Raw genomic sequence first — 16,668 nt, forward strand, 5'->3', positions numbered from 1 at the left:
CAAGTAAAAAGAAAACTGAATGTCAGTGGCCAAGTCACTAGGCAAGTTACTGTAAAACTCAAGTAACTGACCAAGTCACTGATAATGTAGCTGACCATGTAACTGACCATGTAACTTACCATATATGTAACTGACCATGTAACTGAACATGTAACTAAGCATGTAGCTGAATATGTAACTGGACAAAAAACATTAAAACTATAAGTCACTAGAGAAGTCACAGCCATAATGATATTCCTATTTCAGTTTGCAGCGTGCCGCTGCACCGCAACGGCAGCGTTCCGCTGCCAATTAATAAACCAAAGTTGTTGTAGCTACTTCATTTTTTAATTTTCATTAATATTTGCAGCGTGCCGCTGCACCACAACGGCAGCGTTCCGCTGCCAATGACCAAATCTATATGCAGTAATCCAACTACAAGTCATAGAACAAGTCACCGACAAGATAACTAAAAACTAATGTCAATGGACAAGTAAATTAGTTTACAAATGGTTATGTCACTGTACATGTAACTATTAAAAACCTGTAGACACAAAGAATACTGAAGGATTTATAAAAGAAGAAAGCAGAAAAACTGTCTCATAGTCAAAAAAAAAAATTCCAATGAGTAAGCACCTTACAAGCACTTCTTATCATTTATTGAAAAAAATGAAAAATCAAAACAAATATTCAAACTGTATTGGAGTCACTTGCTATGTCACTTGCCATGTCACTGTTAAAGGCATGTAGGCAGAATTGAACCTATATCGGAGCTGTACAACTCTTTCTGTTGTGACCATCACATTTTCCACACCTACCACACTTGATCACCCTGGTTTTCTCGCTCCTTTTTCTGAACCTCTTCTTTCTAGGCCTTCCCGGTGGTCTTCTAGTCAAAGGCGGCTGCAAGATCACCGCATCTCTACCAAAATCATGCACTTGCTTCGAAATAGAGGGAAGAGGATTAATTGGGAAAGAATAAGTTTCTCGATATTTATCCACCTTGTACAGCTCATTGACATACAAATATGGGGAAGAACCATGTTGTTGGATCACTACAAGTGCATGGGAACATGGGAAGCCATACAGCTGCCATTCTCCACACGAACAAAACCGAGTTTCCAAATTTACCATGCTATTGTACTTCTGGCAGTGAACTTCATACACATAGGTATCAGACCTGCTCACTCTCCAATGCCTTCCGACTTCCAAATTGTCCTTCAGCTTCTTTTCAATCACTGAGCACAACTCAGACAATCATTCATGAGCATCCTGCTTCCGAGCAGCAATTGAAGCCATGGACTTCACTCTAATGCCATCATTAATATCAAGAATAGGAAGACTCTTCAAAGGCAACACCCAATTATTGAAAGACTCAGCCAAGTTATTTGTCATTTCACCAAATCTTTCACCATTAAAGTAAGCCATACACCAGTTCTCCTTGGGAAGATCCTCCAGAAATTGAGCAACTATGTCCCCGCCTTCACTCCTCAAGATTTCCATGTTGAACTCATACATCTCCGGTGTGCGAGAATAAGCACAACACATAAACAAGTAAGGAATCCGATCCTTGAGGTAAGATCCAGCTGGAAATTTGTCAGAAAGGTTAGACATCAGGTGTCTAAAACAAAACCCATGTGGATTATTAGGAAACACTCTAGGGAAAGCACTAACAAGCCCAACATGACGATCAGAAATGAATGTCACCCTCCTCATAGGGTGTTTTGCAAACTCTTCAGCCAAAACCTCAAGAAAAAATCTCCAATTACTCTCATTTTCAGAATCCACAATAGCATAAGCAACTGGATACAAGCCTGAACAGAAAAACAAAATAATGTCACTGCCATGTAACTGTTAATGTCACTGACCATGTCGCTGACATAACTGCAAATTACTTGACAGTGACATGGCCAGAGACATGTCATTCAAATCACTGAACATTTGGGTCATTGGACATGTAACTGTCAATGAACATGTAAGTGACCATGTCAGTAGCTATGTAACTAACCATGTCACTTACATTACAAAAAAAAAAAACAAGACATGGCAGCAAATAGAAAACAAGAAAAATAAAAAACTACAAGTAATGAAGGAGATTCAACCTTGATTGGCATCCTTTGCCGATGCAGCAATAATCTGCCCCTTGTACTTGTTGGTGATGAAGGTAGCATCAATGAAAAGAATAGGTCTACAAGATTGAAAACCCTTCATCCATGCACCATAGCTCACAAACATACGCTGAAACCTGTGTGTTTCTCGATGAAACTCAACCACTATCCTAGAGTCGGGGTTTGACTTCATAACAGACTCACTGAACCAAAGTAGCTGAGCATAAGACTCAGCTTCATCACCATGTAGGGCTGTTTTTGCCAACTCCGTACCATACCAAACTGTACGATAAGCAACATCCAAACCATAATCACTCTTGATCTCATCAGCTATATCAATTGGCTTTTCGTTTGGATTGGCACGAATCTTATCAAGCACAATAGACTTGACAACCTTGGATCCCATCATCTTACTCTTCTGCAAACGAATCACACCATGACAAGTGTGAACATTAACCAACCTTTTAATCATAAAGAAACCATTAGCCCTACATAAATAAGCCTTCACCAGCCAATTGCAGCCTTGAGAATGTTTCTTAGAACACTGAGCAATAACACAAACCTTGTCATTTCTAACAAACTCATATGAAAAGCCAATTTCTATAGCATACTTACGCAGCTTATCCCTAAACTCAACAACCCCACCCTCAAACTTTTGGCCTTCAGAATGAATATAACTCTCCCAACCTTTCGTCATATAACTCTTCGGTGCCTCTGCCCTATAACACCCCAAATAATCATTCTCCTCAAGCATGGTACTAGAATCCTCACACACTGTGTTACTCACCACACTTTCACTAATAGAAGGCAAATCAGTCACAAACACTTCAACAAAATCAGAATTGTAACGAACCAAATTCCTAAAAATCATTCTCATATCAACTTCACTCTCTAGAAAACATGAAGTAGAATCCGGAGGAATAATGTACCTCAACATGAAATTGCCTTGAATCAAATCCGGAAAACGAGAGCGTATGGAATTGCATAGGTCAACAAACGACCAATTATGCAACAATGGAACTGTCGCTGCTTCACCAGAATAAATAAACTTGACAACATAGCTAGTATCCATAACAACTGCACAAGAATAAAACAAATCACTATCCATGTCAGTACTAAGGAAATCAACAGAATCAACACAAACAAGTCACTGCCAAAGTAACTGTTAATGCCTGAACAGAAGAACAACATCATACTCGCAAAATAAATGATAATTCCTGAACAAAACAGCAGTATTAAAAATGTAACTGGCCATGTCACTGATAAAAAAATCACAGTATAGAACAAATATAGTACAGCAATAGCACAAAACATCATCAACAATTCAACATAGCACTGAGTCCGACGAAGGAGAAGAAAACAGTAATCCAAAACGAACAATTCAACAATTTAACACAAACAACAAAATTACACTGCAAAATCCAAAACGAACAAATTCACAGAGAGATGGCTTACCGATCAAATCAGAGAAAACCAGAGAGAGGAAGAAATAGAGAGACTGTAACTAAGCACTGAGTCAACGAAGAAGAAGAACACAATAACGTGATCAAGACGAACACCAACGAAACCAGAGATCCAGAAAAAGAGAAAAGAGCTGAGGAAGCTCCAAAACCACTTTCAAATCGTCGCAGACGCACAAAGAGAAATCGGAAGCTTTCGACGGAGAGGGCGGCGAAGAAAGAATCTCGGAAAGAGATCTCCGATCAAATCGAATCGGAAGCTTTCTGATCAAAGGAGAGAGAAAATTTGAGCTCCCCGATTTTGAAATGGAAGGTTATAAAGGTTTATTACCTTAGGGGCAGAATCGGAATGATAAAAATTAAAAACTGACATTTTTTAACATGACCTCATTATTCATAAGGACTAAACTAATATTAATAACAATTTACAATGGACCTTCTTATCAAGTGGAAAACTAGGTGACCTTATTATCATTTCACTCTCTAAAGTAACTTTTTCCATCATTTCCCTTAAAAAAAAAAACTATAATAACCAAACTCACCTAACAGCAATGGTAAATTCAAGTTTGGGCCAAACATAACTAACTTGCACAGTCCAATAATGGGCCGAAAAGTAACTCTAGTTTCGTTTGGTTGAGTTAGGGTTTTTAATTGAAACGTTTCAAAAACGGAGGGATTTTCTTACCTTTTTGAAGTTCGAAACCCTCGTCCCCCATGCCTTTACCCCTAAAAGACTTTACCTTTTTGGTCCCAATTTCTGATACCCACCGTGAAACCCTAAAGATGGCCTCCGACGACGACGAGAAGTCGCTGGGTTCGTTGATCCGCAACAAGAAGAAACAAAATGGGAATGGAGCAGCGGCAATAGCCAAGCCGAAGGTGAAGAAAGAAGAGCTCGATAACGGTTCTGATAGCCCAAAGCCCAAGCCCAGAAACCCAATTGTGAAAAAGCAAGAGAAGCAGAACCAAAGCGATGATGAAGATGAGAAGCCAATTGGTCGCACGAAGCCCAGAAAAGCCCCAGTTAAGAAGGAAGACAAGGACGATGATAGCGATGACGATAAGCCCCTAGCTAAGAAAAGCTCCAATTCTAAGGCCGATAAGGTTTCTGAGACTTTGTTTTTTTTTTTGAAGAAGTCTGAGACTTTGTTTTTGAATTTGTGTTGAGTTTTATTGATTAATGTGGTTATTGGGTGTTGAAGAATGTGAAGAGAAAGAGAGAAGAGGCGGCGGCGGCGGCGACACCGGAGAAGAAGAGGAGGGAGAAGAAGGTGTATGATTTGCCTGGTCAGAAGAGAGACGCTCCTGAAGAGGTACATTGTTTGATTTTTCGCTTTAGGGATGTTGTTGTTTGGGGATTATTGTTTTTATGAGTGATTGTTTTGTTGTGTTTTGGAATTTCAGAGAGACCCACTTCGGATTTTTTACGAGACGCTTTATGAGCAGCTTCCCAATAGCGAAATGGCACAGGTCTGGTAAGTGATTGTTCTCCTACTTGTTCAATTGCAATTCTCTAGCTTGCTGAGGTAACTGTGTAGGAAACAAATAAAGGAAGTTTTGTTGTGAATTTAGATTGACAGTTTGATTAGGGGTTTATTGCTGCTACTGGAGGGAAATTGTAGCCCTGAATACAATGATTTCTGTGGTGTATCTGATTTGATTCTTCTGTTTGTGCTGAGGCAGCATAGTTTGTTTAGCATGTCAACCAATGTTCTCTGATAGCTATGTATGTTTGCATATCAAAACACTGGCTTTGAACATCTTGCAAGTGGCCAATTTGGTGGTTTATTACTCCTGCGCTTTCCATTTATACGTTTTTGTGGCATTTGTGATCATATATGTGGCCAATTTGATCAACAAAGTCTCTTACTTTGCAAAGGTGCATAACTGCATACACATATAATATTGGACTTGAAATAAATGCATGTCTTTTGTATTCTGTACTTTGTTCTTTAATGAAATCACTAGAAAAGTCTCTCAGTATCTGTCATTCATCCTTTTGCTTTCTTACTTCTTAGCATGCTCATGTTTTGCTTTGCTTTGTACTTATATGGATAAGATATGTACTTTCTATTTGGGATGTCACAAATTGAAGCCAAGGGTGAAGCCTTGGTGCAATTATATGGTTGGTTCTTTGCAACATAAAGGCCAAGAGTTCAAAATGAGGAACAGCTTTTCTCCTCCCTAGAGTTCTGCCATGAGCGGAGCCTCGTGTGCTAGACCTCCAATTTAATTGTTGAAGTTACCCCAATGTTACAATTCAACTATATATTCTAACTATTGCTAGGTTGCTTCTATAAATTCATGCACCTTAAATCTGCAATGTAAATTCAGGCTGATGGAGTCAGGTTTGCTACCTAAAGAGGAGGCAAAGAAAGTGTTTGAGAAGAAGCAGAATAGTCGTCACCTTCAAAAAATCAGTTCTCCAATTAAAGCTTTAGCTTCTGGAAGGAAGACCACAACAGTCAGTACTACAAGTAGAGGTGGATCTTCTGTAAAGAAGACCACAACATCAGTTACTGTCAAGAAAAAGACAACATCAACCCCGGTTTCCTCAAATAAAAAGAAGCCAACACCAGCCTCCAAGGGCGCATCAAATCTGTCTAAGAAGCGGAAGAAAGATGATGAAAGCTCAGACAGCGAGTCTGATGATGACTTTGTGATATCCGAGAGACCAAAGAAAAGGCAGGCAGCTTAGTTTTATTTCTCATTAACCAATTGTAGCCATTCACCTTTGTTATGCTACTTTGTGTATTCTGATGACATGATTTACTCATTAAAGTGTTACCAAACCTACTGATTCATCTTATGGTAATGTTGTTTCAAGAACTATAAGGTTACCCCCCCGTCTAATCTTGTTAAAATTTGATATTGACTAGTTATATGAATACATAAACAGGGATAGGTTGCCTGTTTATATGTATAGCATAAGCATGCAACCTATCCTTACAGTCAAGGATCGGTTGCTCGTTTATATACTTATTGGAGATCTATGTATTTCAAGATCTGTGCTGGAAACAAATGCAGTCGGTGTTGAATACATTGTATCTCATGTTAGTCTTTTTTTAACATATGTACCCATTGTAATACACATGATCACTTATTTTGAAATTGCTCAACTCAAATGGAGCACCTAACAGAGGTCGAAGAATCAGTGTCCAATTCTGTGTCATGTTCAAGAACTTGCTGTGGCCTGTGGGCACAGGTCTGTCGCCATGAGTCCTGTCAAAACCTAAGCAAATTCCAACACCCACTGCAGTAATGCGCCTCAAACATAAGTGAGATTAGGAGCAGTTTTATATGAACAAATGAAGCAAGGTACTCATCCCATAAAATTCAAATTTTGGGGTTTATCTGTAACATCATTTTTGTTTCAGCCTCAAACAACCAAATAGCTAAAGGCCTAGAACTAAACTACAAAGCATCAGCTTAGGTTAGGGATCTAATTCTGTATCCCCGTAGTCTCGGCCGCCGCCCTCACATTGGCGTGGCCAAGAAGGTAGGTTTGTCATCTCCGGCCATTATCACCAAAACCTTATCGTCGGAAACTTTCCCTTCCTTGCAATCGCTGGCCTCACCACCACCATTAACACTCTCCAGTTCCCATTCTGTCTGATGAACACGATCAGTACTATTACTAGTAACCGTCCCATTACTCTCCAAGTCTTGTGAAGCTGATGATAATCTGTGATCGTGTTGTTGAGCCATTATCTGCCTCCGCTTCTCGTAGAAAATCCAGATGGAGAGCCCCAGCCGCAGAAAAAGGAACACGGCCACAAACGCCGCCGCCAAATAAAGCACCGGATTGTTCCACGCCGAGCACCGCCAGTTGTTACAGTTATCATCGTCGTGCATGATCGGTGACTAGTATTAGTGTGGCTGGCACAGTAGAATCTCCTTCACTCTCTCTAACGAGATTTTTTCCGAGAATCAGAGAGGCACGAACTGCGCCTATAATGCGTGAAGGGCTTAAATCTTCAAAGCAATAGAAAGGAAAGGACGGGAACATTTATACGTTCTTAACTATTCGGGATCATTCGTCTCATATCCTTTTGCATTTTATTTTTTTTAGAATAATACAGATTGTTATGGCAAACTCACAGAAGCCCAAACCAAACCTGTATTAACACCACTACACCAGAAGGCCTTTTTTAACCGAGCCCATTGGGCAAAAACAACCGATGAATATTGATGTATTTAAGCCGTGGATTTGAAAGTCTATGAAAGGAAACTCAGTCATTTTCTATGTTTGATAAATACAGGTTACAAGTTTTCAATAGAAAGGGAAAATATGGTTAAAAATGAATCATCTCATATACCCTGAAATTCTACCGTGCACCTGATATCTTGTATGGCATCATCTAAGTCATTGATGTTATCTTAAGGCTCTGATTTTTTAAACTATTACCTAAGTATTAATTATTAATTTATACTATTAGATATAAAATATATTAATCTGTTGTTTGTAAAATATAAACTAAAAAGTTAAAAACTATAAACTAACTACAGCTTATGCACCAATTTTGTGAAAACTAAACGCCAATATTTTCTTAAAGAAAATTAAAAAAAATAGAAAAAAGAACTTCTTCGAGACCATGAGTTTGCACCCAAAAGTGTGAATTATAGCACACGAGCTTATAAATATAATTTGTTGCACAGTCTTCAGTGATGAAATAAATCCGTATGATTTAATGGTCATTATAACAAAATTGTGTTCGTATTTAAATTTCACTATGTATTAGTTCAACAATAAGTCACTTCTTTTTATAACATAATTTATCTTTTAGTTCTATTGTTTTTTGTCACTTTGAAATAGTGCATACATTTTAGGGAATAAAAAGGTAAGGTCGAGAAAAACGCTTCCTAGTTCCTACATTGATTCGGCTTTTGGGCTTCACTGTCCCATCCATAAACCCTAGCAAAAGCAAGAAAGAAAAAAGAAAAACGCCCAATCTGCATCTCCATTCAACACGTGTCACTCCATTGTACATCTTAGAGGATTTTCTTCCTCGCTTCCCCCATTTATAAACACAAAAAATAAAAATAAACCCCGTCTCCAAGCAACTCTCTCTAATCCAATCCTCCCTTCCTTCCTCTCCTCCATCTCTAATCCCCTATGCGTTTTTGCCCTAACCCTCTTCAAACCCACAAAGAGTTTTCACAGTTTCAGACTCAAGAAACAAAGCTTTAGAGAGAGAAGAAGTGATCAATGGAAGCAGAGCAGCAAGGACCAACAACAATGGAGCCCATCCTCGGCTACTACACCTCGTACTTCTCACCTCGGGAGTTCGAAATCGCCGAAATCATGGTCGGACTTCCTGACATCATCTCCGAATTAGACGACCGCCCTCGAATTCGGGTCCCGTGGGGCCACAAGAAGAAGAGATCTGCGCTGGCTGTACAAGACCAAAGAGTTCGGAACAACAAGTCTTCGTCCTCGACTGTGCTTCGGCTTCGGTTGCCGTCGTCCTCGTCTTCCCCGAATCCTGGGTCGAAAGTTCCGGCCACTAATGTTGTCAAGGTCGAGAGGTCGAGCCCCAACACGCCGCTGTCGTTTGAATCCGATGAGAAGCCTAGTCAGTTGAGAAGTAAAGTGGTGGTCGGAAAGAGGGTAGGTCCTTACCGTCTTCTTGTTTCTTTCAAACCCTCCTCCTCTGTTTCGGTTGTGTAGCAGCTTTATCTTCTTCTCTCTTTTTTTTTTTTTTTTTTTTTTTTTTTGGTTTTGATTTTTTTGGTAATTTTGACAATTGGGTTATGTGTATTTCTTTTTTTGCTATATGCTATTTTTGCCTTTTTGATTAAATTCCATGATTCTTGATCCTGTAGAAAAGAGAGGAATGGCTGGAGGCGATAAATGGACTAGTGAAGCGCAAAGAATTGCTACATAAAGTTAGTCTTTTTGGTCATCTTAGAGCAAAATTTTGTCTTTTTCCCCAATTCTACTGTACTGATTAGCTTTTTATTTTTCAAAAATTGCTTGTAACTTTGTAAGACTGAGTGTAACAATTTTCTCTGAACTAATTAAAACAGGAGATACAGAATGTGAAGGATTATAAAGAAAAGCTGATTAAATTTAATTTGGTATTGCAGTCAAGGAAGCAAGAGGTATTTTTGTGTTATAAATTTACTCTTTTTCTTCATAAATTTTGTATTTATCGTTTTGTTGGAATGGCTCTGTTTTAACTTGGTTACATTCTGTTGACAGCTGAAAAAGCAAAGATTGATTCAGAAAGAACCTCAATCGAAAATTGAGGAACCAAAGCTGAATCTTGATATGAAATTGGGCCAACCCACGCCCATACAAACATCCATAGTCATTTGTGCCCCTACGATTGTTGAACAAGAGCGTTATCATCAACTAAGTGCTCCTCATCAGTATCAAACCCTGGATCACACCGCTCAAACTCGAGGCGCAGTAATTATTGAGAATCATGGGTATCTATCATCTACTACTCAAGTGGCCTCAACCTCTTTGCCATCTAACAGTGTCGATGCTACTGGATTGAGATTGGTAAGCTACAATCCTGATCACGGCTTTTCTTCTTTTCCTAACCAGAATCGTGGCTCCGCCTTTGTTACCAAGAATCTCTATAAGGCTGTGTCTGCACAAAGAAGGCATGAGAGATATCAGAAAAATAGGGTTAAAAAAACCTCTCTTTTAGGTCAAAGACAGAGTCAAGAGTTATAGTGATGCTATCTTTCAGTTTCAGTTTTTCCCCCAATAATGGTATTACTTGTTATGTGGGGTGTATTTTTTTTTTTTACTTAGGTGATTTAAGGTTTAGGGAAAAGGGTACAAGACGGCATCAAATTGGTGCTTCGACCCTGTCTTTGATATCCAAATTGGTGATTTGATGTTTAGGGAAAAGGGGTAGGAGAGTTCTAGCACTTCTCAAGCATCAAACGGGTGCTTTAGTTGCGGCTTTAGGATATATTGTATCTAATTGGTGATTAACTATTTGACCATAATATGCTTATAATGAAATTTTGTCATTTGGAGATGTTTTGCTGTTTGATATTTATAGCTATAGCTTCCAGTGTAGGAGAAATGTGTAAATCATGTTTGATATGCCCAATCCATGAAACAGTGCTCCTCATGGATCCGGTGTTCATCTTAAAGCCTTGGAAAATAACTCAAGTAGGTAGTTAAATTAGCAACAAATCCAACACATCCATGTTTCTAGAAGTAGTGAATGAGTGGCAACTCCTTTGTTACTTGGAAATTGGAATATTAAGGCACCACTGTTACCTCACTTCGTGATATTATTGGCCAACCAAAAGGTCAACTAGTGCTTTCTTGGCCTATATTCTAGTCAATTTTTTGGGTTAATTTTTCGTTATCAATGAGTATCGATGACCTAGATGAAACAATAAAGTTATTTGAGGGAAGTGAAATTTGCACTCCCCAAATTACATTATGCATACCCCTTATAATAAACTAATATTTTTCACTTGCATTTCTACCTTTTCATTATACTATTCCACATTTGCCCTTATTCTCATCTTCCAAAACACTCGTCTTTCTGACCTTTTCACCTACTCGATTTCATCTCTTTCTTTTAGTTCTCTCTTCTCTCTTCTATAGCTGAAATGAAAAAAATTTCAAGAAGCAAATTGACAATATCTTTTATATCAATTATTGGTTTAGATATATGAAGTTGCTATATCAAGTTGTTATCGCTCATCATCCTCTCCAAAACAGAAAAAAGTATTAAACTGCCCAGATTCATTGCCCAATGAATACAATGAAGTATGATTATACCAAAATTGATGCCCAGTTTTAACACACAAATCTACTAAATTGATATCAAAATTCTACCCTTATTTGAAACACAAATCTTTCAAATATTTCACGAAATCAAAACCCAGAAAAGATTTTGTGACTGATTTTGGTTATGAGAAAGCAAAACCCATAAAACAAACCCACTCACGATCATCAGTTACAGAATCTCAACCCTCATGAGTTAAGCACCCATCTACTGTTGATTGCCAGGTTGACTATGTGACCCAGATTCCAAGTCACTGTATCTGAGGCAGTACTCTCATTATTGCTCTTGCTATCTTCAAATGACCTGTCAAGATCAGAGGTTTCACTATCTGAATCCATAGAGTTCTTTTTTCAAATTGGATAAATGCCTTCTGATTTCTGGATTTGATGTATATTCTCCATTATCCAAACTACCATTCACAAAGGAACCATTACTCCTCGATCAACTTCATTTCAGATGTTTTATTGACCTCGAAGGCAGAAGAGAAACCCCCTGCAAATATATCATATTCCTAGTTTCCCACATCCCATAACTTGAACAACTCACCCAATTAAATTTTCTCAATCAATCATTCACCACAAACACTACTCTACCATTTCACCAATGGTCGTCGTCGCTGATCACTCCAACGTCTAACACGAGTTCCTCTTCTTCCGCATCCACAAAAGACGACACCATTCACTGACCCACCCATCTCGGCAGACATATTCCTACCCAAATCCGCCAATCCGACCCTAAAGCTCTCCCTCCTCCTCTACCTCCACGGCGGCAGCTTCTGCTTCGAGACACCCTGCTCACTACGGTAAATTCATATCTCCAGCTTCACTACGATTCTTTGCTCTAAAAGCAATAGAGTATACGAGAGAGAGAGAGACTGAAGAAAAATGTTTTCATAGTAAGGGTAATATAGGAAAGACGTATGAAGAGTACATATAAAAATATTAAAATTGATAGTGGGAGTGCAGAATGTAATTTGGAGAGTGCAAATTTCACTCCCCTTATTTGAATGTATTTATCTTGTTTTCTTTGGATGAAAATACAAATTTATAACATGAACAAAAGGGGATCGAGATTAAACTAAAAATCATTAAATTGTTATTGTGTGCCCTTGTTAGATAAAAAACCTGACCTTAAACTCTCAAAAGTATTACCTTATAGAACAAATATCATTGGAAGTGTCTCATATATTTGAACTAAGAGTAATTCTTACATACGGCAGCCGTACCACGTGACGATATGGCTGCTCAATCAAAATCTATAAAAAAAAATTCGTATTCTGAAACTACTCATGCTTTATCAAAATATAATACCCAAAAAACCTCCCGCATGGGTACTAATTAGTCAACCGCATCATACACGTTTCTCATCGATATTTTGAGTTAAAACCCTATATTATAGTTACTGAAACAAAAAAAAAAAAGCAGGCCTAGTACGGCCCGAATACATAGAAAAAAGCCCGAGTCTGAGGTGACCCCAAAGGCCCAAACTGGTGGATCAATCCATATATAAGCCAGATCAGATACCCCAACTAACCCTTATCACCAATCGTTCCATATAAATTACTTCTCTTGGTAAAGAAAAAGCCTCAGCAGCTGCCTCCTTCCTCTGGTTCCTCCATCCTTCGATGCTCACATATACTATTCTAAATTATAATCTCTCTGTCTTTCTCTTCTGTGTGTGTATAATAATATAGGAATCGGGATAATCATGATAGAATGGTAGTGCAAATGACGAGAATGCTCCGGTATGAGAAGCTTGCAGTTTAATATAGTGCCAGCGATGTTGCACCTCATACTTCCATGATTCTGATGCACTTATATGCTTAATCCTCTCCTCCTAAATTTCTTACTCTTCTTTGTTTACACTTTCAATGCTTTTTTTTTTTTTCCTGAAAATCTATGCAAATATTCAGAATATTTCCACCAAAAAAATTCTCATCCATCCTTTGGATAATCTGAAATTGTTGTATATGATCTCATGATCTCTGTTTCTGTTTTTATAGTCTGGATTGTTTTTTTGTTTTTTTTTTTTGCCATGAGTTTTCTATAATCTATTTGTTCTTTTTACTTATTTTACGGTGGATACAGAATTTCTCATATTATAAGTTTTTGAACTAAAAAATTATCTCAATTTATGTGATCATTTGGGATGATCTGAAACCCCAGTGTTACTTGTGATCTCTCTTTCTGTTTATTTTAGATTACTATTTTTTTACAAAAGTCCGTCATCGACTCAATTATAGAAAATCCAGAGGATGCCATACCAGTAATTCAGTAAATGTCCCTGTTTTTGTTTAGCTTTTCTCACTAAATTAGGTAATCCTGTTTGCACTTGACAGGTAAATTTTTCGACATGAGATTCATATCTTGTTAGCTGTGGCTTTATGCATCAATCTGTGATGGGTAAGATGTACAGATAATGAAGGAACAACAACACTAATATACAACTCCCCAGCGCAAAAATGACATTTCTTATTCCATACTTTAAAAAGAACAACCACACAATATTGTCTTACAACATCATATACTATATCAACCAAAAGAAAGCTTGATAAGCTGAGACAATATGCAAGAAAAATAAGAATGAAAAAGCAGAACGGGGACTTGAAAACAAACATAGGCATTCAGTAGGGACCCTTCACCACAACCCCTTTTCCTTTCCGGTCCTATATCATATGTTACAGGTCGTTTAGTCCTCATACTCACCTTCAACACCATCCTCCTCATATTCACCTTCATCCTCAACTGTAGCATCCTGGTATTGCTGGTACTCGGCAACCAAATCATTCATGTTACTCTCAGCTTCGGTGAACTCCATCTCGTCCATACCTTCTCCGGTATACCAATGCAAAAAGGCCTTGCGCCTGAACATGGCTGTGAACTGCTCGCTCACTCTCCTGAACATCTCCTGGATTGAGGTAGAGTTACCAACAAAGGTTGATGCCATTTTCAATCCCAGGGGAGGGATGTCGCACACGCTGGACTTCACATTGTGAGGAATCCACTCAACAAAGTAGGAAGAGTTCTTGTTCTGCACATTGATCATCTGTTCGTCCACCTCTTTGGTGCTCATCTTACCCCTGAACATGGCCGAGGCTGTCAGGTACCTTCCGTGGCGAGGGTCAGCAGCACACATCATGTTCTTGGCATCCCACATTTGCTGAGTCAGCTCTGGCACGGTGAGGGAGATGTACTGCTGGGAACCGCGAGATGTGAGTGGGGCGAACCCAACCATGAAGAAGTGAAGACGTGGGAATGGAATGAGATTGACAGCCAGCTTCCGGAGATCAGAGTTCAGCTGACCAGGGAACCTTAGGCAGCAAGTAACACCACTCATAGTTGCAGATATCAAATGGTTCAGGTCACCAACTGCAATCCAGAAATGAAATTCAGCAAGGATTTATTAAGTATAATTAACACACTGCTGTGGTGCTTCATATTAGAACAATCGAGTTTAAACAAGAAACAAGAAAAGATTTGTCACTCACAGCTTGGGGTACTGAGTTTTAAGGTTCTGAAGCAAATGTCATAAAGAGCCTCGTTATCTAGAACCATGCATTCATCAGCATTCTCTACCAACTGGTGGACTGAAAGAGTGGCATTGTATGGCTCCACAACAGTGTCCGAGACCTTTGGAGATGGGAACACAGAGAATGTAAGCATCATCCTGTCAGGGTATTCCTCTCTGATCTTCGATATCAGAAGGGTTCCCATGCCAGAACCAGTTCCTCCTCCAAGTGAGTGGCACACCTGGAAACCTGATACATACATGACCAGAAAAGGAATAATCAATCATCACATCTATATGAACTTTTAAAGCCTCAAACTGGCAAGTGAAATTGAAATGTGTGCTGAAACAAGGGCAGACTTGTAGTGGATCCAAAACAATAGCACATATGTTATCATGAGAATTTGCTGTTCTACAGAAAAGTAACTCCAAATTCAGCTAACAGTAAACCCCAAAACCTTTGAACAAGATTACAAAAGGCCAGAAGGGCACTCAAACGAAGTTCACAAATTGAGGCTACCATAAAAGATTTACTGCTTCAGTAAGGTTGAAAAAGGAAGCAGCTCTGGTGAAACCCATCTTTGTTGGGAAATCACTATCATGATCACATCCACAGAAAAGTAAAAGATTTGCTAATTTTTCATAAAGACAGATTAAGACCGCAGCATGCCTGATCTGGCCCACTCAAGACAAACAAGGGCCCCACAAACATCTCATCCTCAATTATAAAGCCAGATGCAATCAAGACGATCAATAGTTTACCCCCACAGAAAGAAACTAATATAATAATCCAAAACAACATGGCACTGCCGGCCAGTTTCACCTTCAAATGATCAGATCCAGAATGGCATCATCTTTCAGTAAAATTCAGATGCACAATGAAACAAAAAATAACAAACAAATTTAGAATCCTTCTTTCGGTCCTGACAAACAAGATTAGAATCATTTCCAAACCCTACATGCAAAGACAACGAACGCAAAAACAAAGAGGAACTGCTACTACAAATTTCAGAACCGTTGAGTGCGCTGTAAAACGGTTAAAAATGTCAGAGCTTGCAGTATGAATAAACTGGATAAGGATCTAACGATCCTAGTAGTAAAAATTTTAGTTACTGATGCAGGATCCACCAATTCATTCATATAAGTACTATAGAAGGATGATGATGCATACGGTTACTGAACTAAACGATCGATGACGTTTCATACAATGTGCACAGTATATCAAGCATCAATATCTGGATTCACAAGCATTGTAAATCATCGAAAAATGAAGCCCGAAATTTACCTTGAAGGCAATCGCAGTTCTCCGCCTCCTTGCGAACAACATCGAGAACGGAATCGATCAGCTCAGCTCCTTCGGTATAGTGACCTTTGGCCCAATTATTACCGGCGCCGGACTGTCCGAAGACGAAGTTATCGGGGCGGAAGATCTGTCCGAAGGGGCCGGATCTGATGCTGTCCATGGTTCCGGGCTCAAGATCCATAAGCACGGCGCGGGGGACGTACCTGCCGCCGGAGGCCTCATTGTAATAGACGTTGATCCTCTCGAGCTGGAGATCGGAGGAGCCATCGCCCTTGTAGCGTCCGGTGGGGTCGACGCCGTGCTCGTCGCAGATGACCTCCCAGAACTTGGAGCCGATTTGGTTGCCGCATTGGCCGCCCTGGATGTGGAGGATCTCTCTCATGGCTGCCGGAGAAGATGAGAGAGAGAGAGAAGGAGGGACTAAATCTCGGGGGTGTTGGATTTGGAGGAAAGGGCCGATTGGGACAGAGAGAGTATGGGGAGTTTTATTAGGAGGGGAAAATGGGAGGGAGGGAGATTCGGAGGCGAGGAGGATAATAATA

At 39.3% G+C, this 16,668-nt stretch overlaps 5 protein-coding genes across 5 annotated transcripts; 2 read left to right on the plus strand and 3 right to left on the minus strand.

Annotated features, from left to right (window-relative positions):
* Positions 1–1,236: 1,236 nt before the first annotated feature.
* LOC133737934 (uncharacterized) lies at positions 1,237–3,646 on the minus strand. Its single transcript, XM_062165393.1, has 4 exons — positions 3,543–3,646; positions 3,017–3,164; positions 2,082–2,884; positions 1,237–1,793 (listed from the first exon to the last, which is right to left on the minus strand). The coding sequence occupies exons 2-4, from the start codon at positions 3,157–3,159 to the stop codon at positions 1,237–1,239; spliced, it is 1,503 nt and encodes a 500-aa protein (XP_062021377.1). The 5' UTR covers positions 3,160–3,164; positions 3,543–3,646.
* Positions 3,647–4,222: 576 nt separating this feature from the next.
* LOC133738225 (uncharacterized) lies at positions 4,223–6,387 on the plus strand. Its single transcript, XM_062165689.1, has 4 exons — positions 4,223–4,651; positions 4,750–4,860; positions 4,952–5,022; positions 5,882–6,387. Exons 1-4 carry the CDS (start codon positions 4,262–4,264, stop codon positions 6,243–6,245), a joined length of 936 nt encoding a protein of 311 aa, XP_062021673.1. The 5' UTR covers positions 4,223–4,261; the 3' UTR covers positions 6,246–6,387.
* A 499-nt stretch (positions 6,388–6,886) lies between these two features.
* Positions 6,887–7,497, minus strand: LOC133735635 (protein GLUTAMINE DUMPER 4-like). Its single transcript, XM_062163030.1, has one exon. The coding sequence runs from the start codon at positions 7,400–7,402 to the stop codon at positions 7,025–7,027; it is 378 nt and encodes a 125-aa protein (XP_062019014.1). The 5' UTR covers positions 7,403–7,497; the 3' UTR covers positions 6,887–7,024.
* A 1,074-nt stretch (positions 7,498–8,571) lies between these two features.
* Positions 8,572–10,548, plus strand: LOC133735634 (uncharacterized). Its single transcript, XM_062163029.1, has 4 exons — positions 8,572–9,158; positions 9,374–9,436; positions 9,578–9,652; positions 9,753–10,548. Exons 1-4 carry the CDS (start codon positions 8,757–8,759, stop codon positions 10,233–10,235), a joined length of 1,023 nt encoding a protein of 340 aa, XP_062019013.1. The 5' UTR covers positions 8,572–8,756; the 3' UTR covers positions 10,236–10,548.
* Positions 10,549–13,769: 3,221 nt separating this feature from the next.
* LOC133735633 (tubulin beta chain-like) lies at positions 13,770–16,641 on the minus strand. The gene is made up of 3 exons (XM_062163028.1): positions 16,109–16,641; positions 14,804–15,073; positions 13,770–14,684 (listed from the first exon to the last, which is right to left on the minus strand). Exons 1-3 carry the CDS (start codon positions 16,506–16,508, stop codon positions 14,005–14,007), a joined length of 1,350 nt encoding a protein of 449 aa, XP_062019012.1. The 5' UTR covers positions 16,509–16,641; the 3' UTR covers positions 13,770–14,004.
* Positions 16,642–16,668: the final 27 nt, after the last annotated feature.

Source organism: Rosa rugosa, chromosome 3, assembly GCF_958449725.1.
Source record: "Rosa rugosa chromosome 3, drRosRugo1.1, whole genome shotgun sequence".
Lineage (NCBI taxonomy): Eukaryota > Viridiplantae > Streptophyta > Magnoliopsida > Rosales > Rosaceae > Rosa > Rosa rugosa.

Bases quoted from the DNA above. Each gene is read 5' to 3' on its own strand.
- LOC133737934 (XM_062165393.1), bottom strand. From the start codon at position 3,159: ATGGATACTAGCTATGTTGTCAAGTTTATTTATTCTGGTGAAGCAGCG. The intron at 2,885-3,016 runs GTACATTATTCC...GCCTTCTATTAG, and splicing joins CAAGGCAATTTCATGTTGAG to TGAAAGTGTGGTGAGTAACA. The intron at 1,794-2,081 runs GTTGAATCTCCT...TTTTCTGTTCAG, and splicing joins GGCAAAGGATGCCAATCAAG to GCTTGTATCCAGTTGCTTAT.
- LOC133738225 (XM_062165689.1), top strand. From the start codon at position 4,262: ATGCCTTTACCCCTAAAAGACTTTACCTTTTTGGTCCCAATTTCTGAT. The intron at 4,652-4,749 runs GTTTCTGAGACT...TGGGTGTTGAAG, and splicing joins CCAATTCTAAGGCCGATAAG to AATGTGAAGAGAAAGAGAGA. The intron at 5,023-5,881 runs GTAAGTGATTGT...ATGTAAATTCAG, and splicing joins AGCGAAATGGCACAGGTCTG to GCTGATGGAGTCAGGTTTGC.
- LOC133735635 (XM_062163030.1), bottom strand. From the start codon at position 7,402: ATGCACGACGATGATAACTGTAACAACTGGCGGTGCTCGGCGTGGAAC.
- LOC133735634 (XM_062163029.1), top strand. From the start codon at position 8,757: ATGGAAGCAGAGCAGCAAGGACCAACAACAATGGAGCCCATCCTCGGC. The intron at 9,159-9,373 runs GTAGGTCCTTAC...TTGATCCTGTAG, and splicing joins AAGTGGTGGTCGGAAAGAGG to AAAAGAGAGGAATGGCTGGA. The intron at 9,437-9,577 runs GTTAGTCTTTTT...TAATTAAAACAG, and splicing joins GCAAAGAATTGCTACATAAA to GAGATACAGAATGTGAAGGA.
- LOC133735633 (XM_062163028.1), bottom strand. From the start codon at position 16,508: ATGAGAGAGATCCTCCACATCCAGGGCGGCCAATGCGGCAACCAAATC. The intron at 15,074-16,108 runs GTAAATTTCGGG...TGTATGTATCAG, and splicing joins GAACTGCGATTGCCTTCAAG to GTTTCCAGGTGTGCCACTCA. The intron at 14,685-14,803 runs GTGAGTGACAAA...TCTGGATTGCAG, and splicing joins AAAACTCAGTACCCCAAGCT to TTGGTGACCTGAACCATTTG.